We start from the raw sequence: 17249 nt of genomic DNA, 5'->3' as shown, positions 1-17249 counted from the left end.
TATTGTACACACACAACAGCGTGTGTAGCAAAGCACAATAAAACAACCAGATGATGAACGGACAGAATCTGCAGTGCTTGTTGGTACATATCACCCTGTTACTTTATGGGCAAAAAGCAGTGCAGTTGTATGAGGAGTCAAAATAAATCACAATCTTACATGAAAGCGAGGCAAAACGGGTCTCTAGGAGTCTCATTCTTACCATTCTGTTCATCCAGCTCATTCCCAATTTCCTGCCCCATTTGCTTCTGCCGGGATATGATTGAAGAGAGAGCATCGAGTCCAGCGTCTTGCTCTGCACCAGAAAAATAGATAAAATCACATGAAAACATTGCTGATACACCAAGGTATGTACCATAAGAGAGAAGTGAAGAAAAAGATCCACTCTGTGCTTAAAGAGTTAAAATGTATTGAGAGAAATACATCGACAACCTGAAAATGAATCCTTATGGCAACAGCACTCTTCAAATGTGAATGATGGGTAATTAATTTGTCTGCTCTGGCTGGGACATTGAGCTAAGGGTCCCAGGAATTCAACATTCAGCTGTTACTCAATCATAAACGCAGGCGATTTCCTGGCACACACATAGAGATCCCTGATTAGCCTTTTTAAATTTTCCAAGAAACTTTTAACATGAATAAAAGACAAACAGGTGACGCAAACACCAAAGAATTCCAATAGTTTTTTAAAGCTGCAAGAGGATCTGGAGCACATGGAAGAGCCTGAGACAGAGGGAGCACAGCAGGGGCAGCTCAGGTTCGATGTGCTCCCCAAGGCTCCAGACACCCCTTTATTAAGACCCATATCAGCTCTGCCATCCCCATCTGCAGGAACCACATGGTCCTGAACCAGAACGCACAACCCTCGTTGCACAAAGAAGTCAGGAAGCAGAACAAGACGAGATGCTGGAGGCTGGGCTGCGAACTTCTGTGTGCGGGCAAAACTGGGACAGGACGGACAGAACCCCGTTCCCTCCCCAGCATCGACCTACAGCATCAGCAAAAGCCCCAGCCTGAGGATTCTCCTGGGCCACCAGAGCTCCGGCCATTCTCCTGAACTGTGGTCAGAAACGCTGTTTCCTGTGCAGACTGCTTTCATTCCATCATTCCCAATACTTTAATTGCATAGAAATCACCTCGTTAACTACGTGATGTCCTCAGGCTGAGGTTTTCTGAGGTTTCCACAGTCTTACGGATGCTGAGGTGCAAAACCTAAAGACCCTTTTGAGGTCACTTAACTCGTCCTGGCTCCAATTCAGCAGCACCCCTAGTGCCCCAGCACTCAGAGCAGTCAATGGGATCTCCGGTGCAAACCAAACCCAGAAATACGGGCAAACCCAGGGACGCCCTCTAACGCCTTTGACAACTTGATTTCAGAAGATGTTTCCATGGAAGGACATGGCGAGCACAGGACTGCTCCTGCAAATGCGGAAAACAACCACCCGGAGCTATTAAGTTTGACGTTTCCAGACAACAAAACTTGAGCACAGGTTATTGTCTGCACTTTCTAATAAGGGCTCCTCCCAGACTCCTAACGATGCTTATAAAAACCAGACTCTTGTACCTTCTATGATCCTGCGCTGCTGCTGCCTGAGATCGTCAAAGCCGAGCCCTCTGGTCTCCTCAGACTCTTCCAAAAGCCATGGGTTGGTGACGCCTCGTTTGGCCCCTCCGGTCATTAGGCTAGACCTGAAAATAACTTCATTAAATAATTTTCAACACAAAACTCAAACAATCTGTGCGTGCAAGACCAGCTGACGGATGGACACGTATGGATTTGTTACACTCCAAGTGATTCTCTGCGATCAGAAAAGAAATTAGCCAAAAAGAATCCAACGGTCACAAATCCAACTCACAGGCTCCGTAATACTGCCTAGAAGTGCTAAAGCAGGGAAAGAATTCATTTTGCAGTGAACAATTAAGCTCCGTGGTGAAATGTATATCATGCATTGTATAAAATATTCATATTGTTTCCACGTAGAACACACGGCATTCAAAACTGCCACCAAAAACCAGGGTCCCTGGGAACACACATATTATTGCTGTATTTGCTACGTGATCAAAACACAAACTCACAAAACCACTGAGGTACAGCCTGAAAGCTTCCAACAGGAAAGGATCCACACGTTAATACAGATGCAAATCAGCTGAGGTGACTTGTTTTCTGCAATCCTGATCGAGCCTAAAAGGGAAAAGTCCTGCATTTCAAGAACTGCAGATGGAGTTGCACAGTCACTCTCCTGCATTCCCTCGTCTGGCATCACCATGAACAAGAGGCCGGTACACACGCTCTTAAATGGAACCGTAAGCAAGTTACAGGTTTTAAAGAATTATGACTTGAGGTTGTTCACATTATAGACACTTCCCTTGTTACAACGGAAAACAAGTTTTTCATGTCCAGAGCACATAAATTCCAGCAGTAAAATGAAATGCCACTTAAATATTCTTCTTAACACTGGGTTGCTGGTTTCCGCCTTTCAGCTCTTCACTGGTTTCTCCTACAAGAAAAACGACATAAGAGAGCCCGGGAGCCGCCGGAGCCCGAAGCTGCAGCTGGACGTGGGGTCAGAGCCCCCCCGCACGGCTCCTCAATCACAGCACACAAGTGAGAGGTTCTGCTTTCTGCTTTTCTAAAACTCCATAGTTTATTCTCTCCCTGTTATTTCCCAAAGCGCTTCCAGAAAAACAAGAATGGGGAACATTTTTAGGGTCGCTCAAATTCTCAAAATTTTTAGTTACACTAAGACACGATTTTTTGGTGTATTTTTTAAAGTTATTTTTTATTAAGCACAGGTCCCTTCTATGTGAGCTACACTGCAACGCTGTAAGGTACGAGCATATGCTCAAAATCACTTTGTGGTCAAAACCCTGTATCAAAATAAATTAATCCTGCACAGGCCTCAGCGGAGCCGAAGCCTCAGGGCCCTGGGGCACTCCAGCAAAATCCACTATTGGTGCGAGGAGTTCCTTGAGGAACTGTGGTGGACGAGAGACACCTCCTGGCCAGGAGCTGAACCACTGCTGCTGAACGATAATCCATACAATCATCCATACAATCATCCATACAACCATCCATACAACCATCCATACAACCATCCATAGAACAGGCACACGCAGCCACACCGCACGCACGGTACGTGCCAAAACACTCAGCTGCTCCCTCCAAATGTTAACACGTTCATTCAACCTCATCTCAAGGTAATAGATGTGTCAGACTCTAAAAAAAAGTAAAAATAAAGAGGTGGGGGGGGGAGGGGCGAGGGTTTGTTTTCTGGTGGTTTTGGGTTTGTTTTGGTTGGTTGGTTGGTTTTTATTTTGTTTTTTTTCTTTCTGTTTGGTTGGTGTTCAGGGTTTTGTTTGGGTGGGTTTTGTTTAGATTTGCTACAGGACTAAGCAGCATTTATCGTAAATCCCACGGGCCGATGCTGGAGCAGAACCCAGAGCAGAGGAACGGGGGCTCCTCTCTCTTGTGCCCACATTAAAACTCCAGGGAATTGGGCTTGATTAGACAAAGACACACACCTGAAACAGAGTTTCACACGTTATGTAGCTTTCTTCATTGCTTTGGGGGTTATTTGGTATTTTCTAGTCACACAGCAGCTGCTCCAGGTTCAGAAAGCGAAGCGCCGGAGAAGCACTGCCCTCCAAAGCTCCATTAGAGTCCACGCAGTCCAGCAGTTCAATTAGCACACAAAATCTAGGGCTAACAACACCTGACAAACGGAACATAAAGCTCTTTGCTTGCTAAAATAGCACAACTATTCCTGCCTGTTAAAAAAAACAGCCAAGACAAGCAAATGTGAAATAATTTACACCGCTCGCTCTCTCCCCCCCCAGTAATCCGCCCTGTTCTTGTAGGTTGGGTCATGACAAGCGGTCCGCTCGTTACAATAATCTTTTTGACATGTTTGGTAACTACCTTCCCACACAACACAGCACAACTTCCTACTTCCTCTGATCTTGCCATGTCGCGCTTTGGTGGTGTGAAGATTAAAGCTTATCCAATTAGCCACCCACTGCCTCCGCCAAGTTAATCACGTAAATCTTTGAAACCGTCACAGAGCAGTGGAGTGTGCGGATCGCTTTTGATTATAGGAGCAGATTTAACTAATTACGAGGCTTAGCAATGCACCCAAGTATAAAAGATGATGGGGTTTAAAATCAGGGAGCTATGTCACTGCTTAACAAGGGAGGGCTTATCTTCCAGAAGCCATTATTTCACTGATAATTCTTAGAAATCTTCCCAAGTAACTTAGATTAGTGAACCAGCACTTACTTTAGACCAAGGCCACACATCAAGGCTTACGGCTTTAGAAGACTGATCAGCAAGACTGAATTTTAAACAAAACCTGGGTCATATGACAAGGGGTTGGATGATGGCTTGAACATTCCCTTAACGACAGGGTGGCACAGGGGTCTCTGAAGCACCCAGGGTGCCTCGGCCTGGCTGCACGGGTCAACTCCATGGCCGCGGCGAAGCAGCAAGGGTATTCTCTCACTTACCGTGGAATTGCTCACGCCGGCAGGCAGTGTATTTTTAGGAAGCTCCAAGCTAGTAAATAAAACAAGTATGATTTTAACATACCAAACAAAAGCTCTCTCCCCTTCCAAAAAACGCACAAGGAGCCACATGAGCACAAGCACTTGCAAATCCTCTCCAGGTACCCGCACAGGTGGAAACATCCCCACAAGAACCGTTCCCGAGGGGAAGCCCGCGGGAGGATTTCCTCCAGCAGCACAAGAACTGGGAGCACCACATCTCACGTTCAAGGAAACGCCACGTTGCTCCTGACACCATTTTCCTGCCGTTTGGTGAACTGGTCCCAGCGGCTCCAGCGACTGGAAGCTGCACGAGCCAGCTGCCGGCTGGGGTGCGGGACAGACGATCTGCGGGACATGGTGGCTTGTGGCATCTCCGGGATCATTCGTTCCTGCCCACAACACAGGCATGGATGCGTCTGTGCCCACACCACGCGCCCAGTGGCTCCCAACCACGCTGTGCTGGCACGGGTGCCCGCGGAGGAGGTGAACAAAGCCGGCAACGCGCTGGAAAAGCGTTTGCACAGCTGCAGACACACTCACCTTCAAACAACACGTCCGCTCAAAACACTGAGTGTCTGCGTGGTGGGGCTGTGGTAAGAAACTACACACATTACATAGTCCTACAGCCGGGTTAAGTGTCACCAGGGACAGTTGCCTTTGTAACAACATTTACACATATTTATCTCACCACAGTCTCACCTTCCCATGCAAAACCTCAAAATATACAGTGCAATAAACACTCCTGCCAGAGATGAACCTTTCTACACCATGCCTTACTCTCCATGCAATATTGGACACAGCACAACATGAAATATATGATAAAACAGCTTATGTAGCCCTCATTGAAACAGTCTCACCTCTACAACACACTTGCACTCCTCAGGAACAAGAGAACTATAAAACAGAAGAATTCTTTATAGCAAGAATCACAGAATCCCAGAATGTGAGGGGTTGAAGGGACCTGGAAAGCTCATCCAGGTCAATCCCCCCATGGAGCAGGAACACCCAGCTGAGGTTCCACAGGAAGGGGTCCAGGCGGGTTTGAATGTCTGCAGAGAAGGAGACTCCACAGCCTCCCGGGGCAGCCTGGGCCAGGCTCTGTCACCCTCACTGAAGCTGCACCTTGTGTAATTACAACCACAGAAAAGGCAGAGGGACAAATCTACTCCTGTGAGACTAGTCCTGTGCTCAAAATGCTCAACAACTCCATCGCCTGCAACTCGCAGATGTGACATGTCCCCCTCTGGGCCGCGCAGGGGCTGGTCTGGGGACAAGATGCAGTTCAAAGCTCAGATCTGAACTCTATGCATGATGGCCAAAGTCCGTCTGAGGAACACGAGCCTCAGTGGGTCTCAGCTCCACGTCTGCTCTCAGTACAGACCCAGCTCACCCCGCGACACCGCTGGGACAGAAACAACCCTGCACAGGAAACCTGGGCTGGTCTGGAGCAAACTCAGGAGGCAAAACATAAAGCACAGAGCTCAGCCTTGAAAGCCGCCCTCCTACTGGCAGTTTTTCCTGAGGTTAATGAGCGATAAGCTTTAATAACGGGCGTGCAGGCACAACCTGAGGCACAAGGCCTAGACTTACTTTTCTTTGTTGTATTGAAATATCCATTCTTTGCTATTCCTTATGAACACAAGTTTTCCCGTAAGCACGGTCCTGACTTCAGCGAGGTCCTCACGGAACCTCTGGTGTGCTCTGAAGGAAGAGCAGTGTAAACTGTCCCTGAACACAGACCTGACCAGGAGACTTCGCTGTCTCATCAGAACCTTCCTTAGACCCGGGTGGGCACAGCAACCCTTGGCTTTTAGCTTTAAAGGCACCTACATGACTATTTTTAATCCTATTTACCAAAGAGCATTTGCTCCTCCATAAACAACAGCCAGATTCACAAAAGCATTTAAGCACCTAATGGTTTATCAATTAACAGCAGGCACTCCATGCCTACTTGGCATTACGCAAAATGCCTGCCTGGGGTAAAAGCCGAATGTCCTACATCTGACAGGAAAGGATTTAAGCAGAAAAACGGTAACTCACATTAAAATAGAAAATATGGACTCTTCTAAAGTTCAGTTTAAGTAGCTATTACGTGAGGTGTTTCGCATTCCACAGCTATCAAAAGTTTATTATCTTTTGGAGAAATTCAAAGAGAAACCAAGAAAGGCATGCTAACGCACACACTACTCATTTTTTAACTGGTGATCAACATATAGTTCTACATACTGACCACCCGCTCGGGCAGCAGGAGGAATATTCTCAATTCCTTTGCCTTCACAAACGTTTAAAGACTCACAAATTGTCATTTCCAGAAAGCCAACATTTCTAGTTGTTTTTTTCACTTCTCATTTTCAAATATCATCAATCTGTGGGGATTTCCACCCATTAAAGGCGCTGCTAGAATAACCTACGCAGATCTCTTTCCAAGGAGAAAAGAGAAGATACTGAAATCACTTCTTGAGAACCAATTAAAGAGAATTTAACCAATTCTGCTGAAGCGAAGTCACATCAACAGCACAACCTTTCCCCTGGAAAATTCCAGTTGCATCTTAATTAAGGCCGACAACGCCGGAAGGTAAACTAATGCTATAGCAAAGCAAAGGAGTGTCCTGCCCTGTGGTCTGGCCCAAGTTGTCAGTTAGGATAAATACTAAGAGCATTAGGGCCACTGTACTTCGCAATCAGAAATAGCTTTACAGCAGTTTTCAAAGGATGTAAAACTCACTGAATGGTGACCAAATATAAACGAAGATTAATTCTAGTAAAACCTTCACAGTTATAGGCCACGGGGACAATAAATATGTGATCAGTGGTGCAAGAAGGTTAATGAAAGGAATGACTGCTGGAAAGAAAAAGACTTCTGAAAATGTGTGCTGTCACATCAGGAATGGATTAGATACGGAAAACCAATACAAAACCAGAGAAAAGCGTCACTGCTAGAAACACATCAAACAACATGTGCCGATTTTTCTAATGCAGTGGGACAAGCTGCCTCCAGACACACTGAAGAGTGGCCTTTGCCACCTTACCGAAACCCAACACAGGAGCCTGCGGCAATTTTAGAGAACCTAGCGCTGTAAACAGCACCGTAACCCCCCCGGAACCTGTCGGCTTTTGTCCCCACAAGCAGTGGGGCAGGAAGGGGACGAGCTCCTTCCCACCAACCTCCGTTTGACTTACTGGCAAAAAGCTGCTGGCCCCGGAGGCAGCTCTGACCACAGCGCTGGAAACAAGACCTACAAGGGAGAACATGGAAGGGCTGTGAGTCCACCAGGCAGAGAATATTTGGCATAGTTTTATCCACTCCTAATTAAAGAAGTTAAAAGACAACTATAAAACTTCAAGCCTTGCAACACTAGCAAATAAATACTGTATCTGATGTTATCTTGTGCAGGAAAATACTGGTTTCCCTGGGCATTTCTAACAGAGCCTGAAATTATCGTGGGGTTTTGATATTTTCCTGCCATCTGCCTCAACACCTTCAGGCCAGGGCAGCCCGGGGCTGAGTGCTGCTCAGCACCCGCCCCCCGGTCCCACAGAGCTCTGCCTGCTTATTATCTCACCGGTTATGGTTGACTTGGCGATGGGTGTAAAATCCAGCACCAGAATTGGATTTGCAGGGTGCTAAGGGTGCCAAACCGAGAACAACTAACGGAGTCAACCAAGTCTGCAGTTTTAGCTCCTACAGCAGGTGCCGCATTGACAACGCCTGGCTCCGCAAAGACGGCAGATCATGAAGTGAACCACGTGCTCTGGCTGTACCAAACACAAACCCACCCTCTACACCATGGGCCTGAACAGGTCCTCACAAAACACAAATATACACGTGAATACAGGAGATTATCAGTTGAACTTTGAGTGTCTCTTTTACCTGCTTCGAGATACACAAAGCAAACACGCTATAAAAAAAATAACCTTATTTTCAACAGTTAGGGCAGGACACGGCGCTCACATTGGTACCACTTTGTTATTATAAAATAGCTTCACAACCGTCTCTGCCTTTTTCAAGGGCACAGTGCTAAAAACGGACAGGTTCTCTAAGAACATCAGCAAAACCGCTCATTTCTTCAAAAGCACGAGGAGTTAAAAGTACAGGATGTTTTGTTCTGTTCCAAGGGCAGACACATTGCAAAAAGGTGAGAAAATTCCTCAGGGGGACTCCAACACTCCCCTTCCCACAAGTAACCTTGCACCTGTCTGTGTAAAACGCAACACTGTGGATTTGCTACAGAAAAGGTCCCATGAACACAGCACATTATAAACCGTCTTGAAGCACGAGCTCATTTTCAACAATGTGTATTTCTACCGCGCGTCCATCCTGCAGAAGCCCAAGCAGCCCCAGTGCGGCCCTGAGCACACACGGTCCCTGCACGACCCATGGCACAAACCACGGCAGAGCCCCACAACAGGGGCCTGGCACAGTGGGAATGATTAATATAAAACTTCTGAGAATGTGTGTTCGCTTTCTTAAAAAAATGAGGCTTTAAACCAAAGTTTTACCCATTACAGCCTACACTTGAGAGTAATTTCATTGACCGTGGAAATATCGCAAGCTCTGCAAACTGAGAGACTGCAGCTCCGCTCCTCGTCTGCACCGCTTTGCAGGACACATTACCTGAATTAGCAAAGGAAAAATGAGGAGGAGCAAATGCAATTATCCATGCTGGAATTTAGCCACAATCCTAAGTCTCACACCAAGCAGTGTTTGGTGACCCAGGCGGGGCCAGGACTCAGGTAAGTCACGTAAGTCACGCTCTTTCATAGCGGGGTTTTCTTTCTTTTTGCATGAATGTTGGCTCAGGGTTAATAGGGATCAAATGTATCACCCAGCAAATCTCGAGGATGCTTCCGAATTTGTCCCTCAACACACACCACTTCAGTTCTCACCCACCAGAGCCCTGTGTGGCACAACTATCCATTTTCTTGCAAAGGGAGGAGGAAACGGCAGCTTCATTTTGTTGTCGGTAACCTGGCTACCAGCTTAGAAAAGAGGTTTGTTTATCGCTACCTCTTTTCTCCTCTAGCAATTGATTCATTATGCAGTTTAAACACATTGAAAGAAAATGGAGTCTTGGAGAAAAATCAACTTTTACAAAAAAACTAAGGAGGCAGAAGGGACAGAGGCTCGGCAGCAGAGCCTTTGGAGCATCTGCAGCACATGTGGAGCTCCAGGCTGACCTGGGACACCCAGCCAGTGGGGATGTCACTGAAAATACAGGGACACAGGAGGAACAAGGAGTAAAGGGCAGGTGGGTTGTGTTATTTGAATTGGTAAAGAGCTGTGTAACAAATTCCCAGGAATGTCAATTCTGCTGCTCAGCAAGCAGTTTGAACTCGGTATTTTAGCAAGACACAAAAGCTCCTGGATGTACAGCGGCTGCAAGGAGCTCCTCAGCAGGACACACCTTCACACAGAAACCAGAGCTTCCGAAAACTCTGAAGCACAGCCCAGGGGAGCAAATACAAAGGGAATTCCATGGGCAAAAGCTGGTGCTGGCCTAACTGGAAAGGGATAAAATTCAAAAGGTCATTAACGAAGTACTAGAAACAACCCGTCCTTCCTTATTCCACCACACACTGAGCTTGCAGGACTGCAACACCTGCAGTAAAAAATGTCTTTTTATACAGTTATACACCAACTCTACGCCTAACATGGCTTGTGTGTTGCAGACACAGCCCTGGGGACTCTCACCACAGCCAGGTTATGCACTGCTGATAATCCCACACTCTGAGAAACGGCTCTGCCTTCCCTCCTGCTCAGACAGGATGGATTCTGAGAACCTGCTAGAGATGAAAACACAACTGCTTCCACTTCTACATGAGAACTGCACAAGGAGAGCGTGACTTTCTATTAACCGGAATTATGTTTCCCATCTGTAAAGGACACACCAGATCACAGTCAGCAATTACATCTTCCAAGCGACTCCCCATCCCCACGTCCTCCCCAGCTTTGTGCACATAAATGATACTGTCACTAAAAAAAAAAAAAAACACAAAACCACATGTTTTTGAAGCAAATGGAATCACAGTTTGCTACTGCAGAGGTAAATGAGTTCAGTGGATGCGTTTAACATTATATTCAGACACATTCAAAGCACAAATCACGCGGTTCACTGGAGGTGACAATGCCATACCTTATCACGTCTGGTTCTGGGCCTTCATTCTTGTAAGACGCCTGAAGTTGTTTGTGTCTCGTGAGAAGATCGTCCACCAAATTCTGCCGCCTGTCCCCCTCCAGCTGTGTGCTGGTGACGCTTGGTTAAGGACCAGACTTGAAAACACTGAAAAACTTTGATTTTATTATATCAAACAATACCTGGTATACATTCTTAAAATAAACCAGACCTCCTGATCATCAAAATTAACTAGAGCAACTATGTGAACTCAAGAAAAGGCTGTGACACCTAAGAGAAGGAAAGGTTTCATTTTTCTGAATTCAATCTGCTGTTATTCTAACCATGTTTCTGAAGTTTACGTATCTCAAAGGAAAAATGACCACAGAGTGATCTTCAGGTCACCATCCCAAAGTAATAAGAGAACTGGAAGGTTATTTACTGCCAAATTAGTGTAAGTATTAAGAATGGCACTTCCCTCTCCAAACTCCAGCATAATTCTTCATTTATCACTCCTATGTCCTATGCAGTTGGTCTCTTCTGTAAGACTGACAACGTATAGCAGTACTGCAGGTTAAGTTCAGGGAAGGATGAGTCTTAAAAGAACTCCAATTTATACTGTTACAATATAAACGGGGCAGGCCCAAGCAGAAAAGAGCTTTTAAAATCAGCAGGGTACCTCACATCTTATTCCACTGGAGACTTGTAACACACCCAGGTGAGCAGCTCCTGGCCAAGCGATCAGCAAACAACCAAAAATCTCCTTTGAGCATCTGTTTCCATTCGCAATTCATCAGCAGAACAGCCCGACAGCCGCTGATGCAGCACAACAACTCGTGCAAGATCTCTGAAAGACGAGATGCCCTGAAGCACTGCGGCTTGGACAGGGACGTGCGTTTGCTTTTTTAATTAATCTCAGTGACAGTGACATTCTGAAGGATTACTAACTCGCTTCCAAGTGCTGTTGAGTAGATCATACAATTACTGAACTGATCTGTGTGTTGTTCTGCCACAGCGGAGGCATTTCTCTGCTCTCAGGTGCTCAGCAGACAGGAGGGTTTTACCCACAGCACTCGGGGGGGCCGTGCTTAGAAGGGATTCATGCTATAATAAACTTGAAATTAAACATTAATTCATTAAATAAGATTGCTGCTGGACAGCTTCGGGGACACAGATACACTTATCTCCTTACGCCTGACTATCCCAGCATGTGCAAAGAGCAGCAAATTCAAGCCAGGCCACAGGGTAACGCTCCGAGAAGAAAACCTGGGATTTCTTTCTAAGGCATTTTTAAAATTTGATTTTAAATTTCATTTTATAAGTTCCATCGCTCCTGAAATCAGTCCAAGTCAGGGCCGCCCCATCGCTGCCCAAGGCCTCGTCCTTCCTCTGCGCAGGCCCCAGCAGCGCTGCAGCCAGCGACCGAGCCACAATACCCACACTGGCCGGTTTCAGCAGTCGAGCGCCCTTTGCTCCCAAACCAGCCGCTTGGCAGCGTCGGCACAGGGCAGACAGCACCATGGCAGCTCCGAGCTCACTCGGACCGTCTTGTGAAGCTTCTCTCTGACACCAACGTACCCAAATCCAGCCTCACGCCCAAGACTTCCAGGCTCCCGACTCTTCTACACTCCGGCTGCAATGAAAACACCAAACAGCAGCACGGACAAAGTTCTAGTGACACAGTCTTCCAACAATGTAATGAGGGAAAAACCCCAAGTGCATGGTAGAGCAATTACAGCATATTTTCCACCCTCTCCCACAATAGAGGAAGGTCGGTGAGTTGCTGTTTACACAGATACATCTGGTGTGTTGACACAGCCCGAAGCAGCAAGTCCTTCAGCTGATCGATCTTCTCCCTGAGGTTCTGCAGCGACGATCTGAGAACCACATTGAGCTGAAGGGGAAGAGAGAGAACTTTTTTTGTCTGAGTTATATTTACATTAAATTTAATACACACAGGTGACAATACATTTAACTCCAGCTATAGCACTGTGCAGGGTTCCATTCCAAACCACAAAAGCGTGTCTCAGCAAGGCAGAGGGAGCGATGCAGTTAACTGCGCTCTTACAAAACCAGAGAAACAGAACTAGTTTCACAAACGCAATTCTAATGCATGAATGCTGTTTAATTCAGAGAGCTTTCTTTCAAGTCTTTATAAACACACTCCTTTATATGGGTAAAACATTTCAGCACATTTTAGTATTTTCCAGTCAGTTTTCCAGTTCTTTCCTCTGATCTTTAACACAAATACAGGCGCCGGCTGCTTCTGCCACCAGGTTTCTCTCCCAGCTCCTAGGGCCGCAGGGACGCTCGCTACAGGTTCAGACATTCCCTGCACTGAACTCTTCCAGACTTTAAACTCCAGATTGCCAAGAAATTCAGATTTCCACTGTCCTTCCCAGCAGCAGCTGGGACTCCCAACCCTTCCTCACAACTGACCTGTCCAAAATTCAGATGCATCTGTTCTTGCTAAAAGAGCAGCTGAGTTGTTCACATTCTTCCCTGCTCCAAGTGCAGGATTGCAGGAATCCTCCTGCTCCTCTCTCCCACCCCTTCCCAAGTTACACTGACATTATCCTCTAGGTTTTTCCTCCTTAAACATTATTTCATTCCAGTTCTGTAGAACACACTAGGAAAAAACCCTGTGACTGCAATTAACTCTGCAAGTCATCCTAATTAAGACTTCATGTGCTTCTTGTTTATAAGATATTAGCCCTGCCGTGGCTTATAATGGTTGGCAACCTCGGCTGCTCCGTGTGATGAACTAGTAACAGAGGAGGGATATTTGCTTTGACTCTTGTTCTTGAAGACACAGAGGCAGCAGCCAGACTCCAACCCCTCACCGAGCAGTCCCTGTGCTGCTCAGCTGCAGAGGGACAGAGCAGGAGGTCCCAAAAACCACCTCAGAGCACCAGAAGTTTCAATTCGACTCAGCAAGACCTGCTCTCAAACGCTACAAGGACAGAAAGATGCAGCCCAGCCAAGAGAGCCGAGCAGGGAAACGTAAAATCCACCTGCAGACCCAAACCCGAACATTCCCAAAGCCGGGATGAGGCTTTTAGGGACGCTGAACCACGCTGTGCACCCTCCAGCTCTGCGCTCAGGTAATAAAAGGTCTTTGCATTTCACACGCAGGTTTCCTGCACCGACATCTCGGCACAGAGCGCTGCGCTGAACGGGCCCAGGACAGCGGAGTAGCTTAAAGGTAGATACACGCATCCAGGAAAATCATCTATCGCACAGACACCCTCTGCTACCCTGGCCAGAAACCGCGGTACTGTAACGAAATATTTCCCTTCTATCGGAGAAAAAAAAACATTAAAAATAAAGAAGAAAGAAAAGCAAGCAGTGGAAGTTGTAAGATCAGCTCAACAGAGCAGGGCTCAAAAGTGCCGGCTTGAAATCTTTCCCTACAAGGTCAGAGTTTGTTTTTTTCCATTTTAAATGTTATGCTCTGTTTTTCGCTCAGCAATAAGCAGCAAGTTGGGGTGGGTTTTTCTGCCATGCTAATGGCAAAATACTATAAAAACTTGTTTACACTCTCCCCACCAGGGAAATATTGTACAAAGCCTTTTTCCTCCGTTAAAACCTTCAGGAGTCACAGAATATACGGCCGCTCAGCCGTGGATTTCTCAATATGCATTTCTGTTATGAAAACAACTCTCTCATTGTTGGCAACTTGTTTATAGTAGAATCAAAGGCTGCCAAATATTCATCTTTAGCTGTTAATGGATTAAAGGGAAACTGTGCTTGGAAAACACAGGGCATGGAACAAATGATTTTATGAAGAACTAAGTCAGCCGTGTAATGTTTCCATAAAACACAACCTGGAGAGTTATGGTACAAGAAAAGCTTCAAACAACACGAATACAGCGTGTTGTTGGGGTTTTTTGGAACACATCCTGTGATGTGTGATGATTGCAGTGATGCAAATCGAGAACTTTGTCCTCTATAAACACAGATGGATTAAACAGCAATCTTTTTATTAGTCTTCTCCCGCCTGTGTCTGTACAGTTTCTAATACTTCATCATCCTGAGAGCAGGGAGTTCAATCACCACCTCAAAACACTCCATTCTACAGCTAGAGAAAATATTTCTCTCAAATCCCATTTATTTGGTCCTTCTGAAAGTACTTTTCAACTCATGCCAGATTTGAGTCATTCATTAAAAGCCACTGATTATTGTACAAAGCCAACCCAGTTTTCTTCAACATTTCTTCAAAGGAAACATTTCGAAAATGACGTTTGATTTTAAAAGCTATCAGCAAAGAAAAGACAGTGATCACGCATCACACACCAACCATGCTGTAACGAGGCATAAAGTCTAGAAAATAAATCATCTGGCGTGTTTTTAATTATGCAAATTATTACAAAACACTAAACTCAAGGCCTTGGACACATTTTCATCTTCACTCGAGTGAGAAGTTACTGGCATGACCTGGGCGTGCGTGGTTAAGGAGGCTCCTACGCTGCTTGAAGGGAAGGACGAGGCTTTTATTCCTGATCAAAGCAGCCTCCTGAGAATCTGTTTATTTTAGTTTTTTAAACAGGAAGCATGAAAAGGTGGAGACCATAATGTGGCTGGGTAATCTCTAACTTCTGCTTCTCATTCATATTTAACTTTGGTCTTAGGCTTTGTTAGAAGTGTAGCTAAAAAAGGCCACAGAATTCATATTTCATCTGATCTACAGGCGCTGCAGAACGAAAGCAAGCCAGTGCGGTGGGGAAGAAAAATATCTATTCAATATTTACACAAAAAGCAGCACACAGAAGCTGGCGGGCATCCCAACATCTCTTAGATTCAGGATCTCTGAGAACAGTTCTGTTCCTGGCAGCGACAGCCCTGAGCAGTCACTGGCACGTGCCCAACACACCCACGGCTTCTCCTTTCCTCTCTCTGTAAAACCGGCACCATCGCGCATGTCAAAGATTCATTACCATTAACTCCAAGGTTATTTTCACCACACTAAAATGCTACCATAAATTTAGAAATTATATTCTTGTTTGCTTTATGGAAATTTTAAAGAACATAATCGTATTAATACTATAGAATCACAGGATCCCAGCCTGGTGTGGGCTGAAAGGACCTCTGCAGATCCCCAGTCCAAGCCCTGCTCACGCAGGGTCACAGAGCAGATCACACAGGTGGGTCCAGGCGGGTTTCAATGTCTCAGAGAAGGAGACTCCACACCCGCTCTGGGCAGCCTGGGCCAGGCTCTGGCACCTCCCAGCAAACAAGTTTCTGCTCATGTTCAGATGGAGCCTCCTGTGTTTCAGTCTGTGCCCGTTGCCCCTCACCCTGGCGCTGGGCACCACTGAACAGAGTCTGGTCCATCCTCTGACACCCACCCTGCGATATTGATCCCATTGATCAGACCCCTCTCAGCTTCTCTTTTCCAGCTAAACAGCCCCAGCTCTCTCAGCCTTTCCTCAGAAGAAAAATGCTCCAGACCCCTTAGCATCTTTGTGTCCAGTAATTCCTTGTTCTTCTTCAACTGGGGAGCCCAGAAGTGGACACAGTACTAATACATATTAATACATACGAAGTTCCTGCCATTAAGTGCAACTTTTAACCTGAGAGCCCTGGTCACAGCGTGGCCCCGGGCAGGGGGTGCCCCTGTTCCCCCTCCCGGGCAGCGCCGCTTCCCCTGCGGGAAATGCCGGCCGTGCAGCTCCCCGGACGCCCCTGCCTCCCGCACGTTTAATCTTCAAGCAGCATTTACACTGATAAAAACCAAAATCCAGCTGACAAAAGCCGCCGGTTCGGAAGGCCGGCGCTGCTGGCGGGCGGTACCTTGGCCGGGCTCTCCCCGTTCCTCTGGCAGCGGTTCCGCTCCTGGATTCTCTCCGCGACCTCCTGGGCGAGCTGGCAGGCGGCGGCGTGCAGCGGGAGCCTGCGGAGAGGCGGCGGTCAGCCCGGCAGCGCATCGCTACGTGGTTAAATTCACCTAAAAGCAGCTTTTTTGGGGAAAAGCCGCTCTGCAGGGAAACCACGTCCCCTCCCGTTCCCCCGTCAGCCCCGGCCCGCCGCACGGCTGAGGCTCCGCCGAGCGCTGTTCCCGCGTTCCCGCACCGCCCCGGGAGGCTCGGGCCCGGCTCGCAGAGCCCGTGGGCAGCCGAGGAGGGCCGGGCCGGGCGGCGGGAGCAGCACAGCCCGAGGAACAGCCCGGGGAACCGCCCGGAGTCGGTCCGGCGCTCACCAGGGGTCCGGAGCCATCGCCGCCCGGAAACGCCGAGCGCGCTTCCGGCCCGGGTCACGTGATGACGGCGGCCACCGAGGGTCAAACCCACCGTGCCCAGAGGGATGCGCGGTGCGCGGGTGCAGATGTGTGCGGTGCAGAGGTCCGTAGGTGCAGATGTGTGCAGTGCAGAAGTCCATAGGTGCAGATGTGTGTGGTGCAGAGGTCTATAGGTGCGAAAGTGCCCAATGCACCCGTGTAGGATGCATGGGTCGTGGGTGCAAAGGTGCGTGGTGCAGAGAGGTCCATGGATGCAGAGGTGTGCGATGCAAGGTGCACAGGTGGAGCATGCAGGGTGCAACGATGCACAGTCCGGAGCTGTAGGATGCATGGTGCACGGTGCAGAGGTGGAGGAT

At 47.4% G+C, this 17249-nt stretch overlaps 1 protein-coding gene across 4 annotated transcripts in view; it reads right to left on the bottom strand.

Annotated features, from left to right (window-relative positions):
* STX8 (syntaxin 8) overlaps positions 1 to 16910 on the bottom strand; it is a 104983-nt gene extending 88073 nt beyond the window's left edge. For all 4 annotated transcript variants that reach the window (XR_011741749.1, XM_065852696.2, XM_071816255.1 and 1 more), the window contains exons 1-6: positions 16855 to 16910; positions 16449 to 16548; positions 12455 to 12549; positions 10677 to 10787; positions 1565 to 1689; positions 203 to 295 (exon numbers count right to left, since the gene is read on the bottom strand). Coding sequence is in view for 3 of the 4 variants with exons in the window: in XM_065852696.2 (XP_065708768.1) it covers positions 203 to 295; positions 1565 to 1689; positions 10677 to 10787; positions 12455 to 12549; positions 16449 to 16548; positions 16855 to 16871 (541 nt within the window). In the remaining variant the exon portion in view is untranslated. The remainder of the gene's footprint in view (positions 1 to 202; positions 296 to 1564; positions 1690 to 10676; positions 10788 to 12454; positions 12550 to 16448; positions 16549 to 16854) is intronic.
* Positions 16911 to 17249: the final 339 nt, after the last annotated feature.

This window comes from Patagioenas fasciata, chromosome 18, assembly GCF_037038585.1.
Source record: "Patagioenas fasciata isolate bPatFas1 chromosome 18, bPatFas1.hap1, whole genome shotgun sequence".
NCBI lineage: Eukaryota > Metazoa > Chordata > Aves > Columbiformes > Columbidae > Patagioenas > Patagioenas fasciata.
The sequence above is the reverse complement of the archived record's forward strand: the minus strand, read 5'-3'. Positions and strand labels throughout refer to the sequence as shown.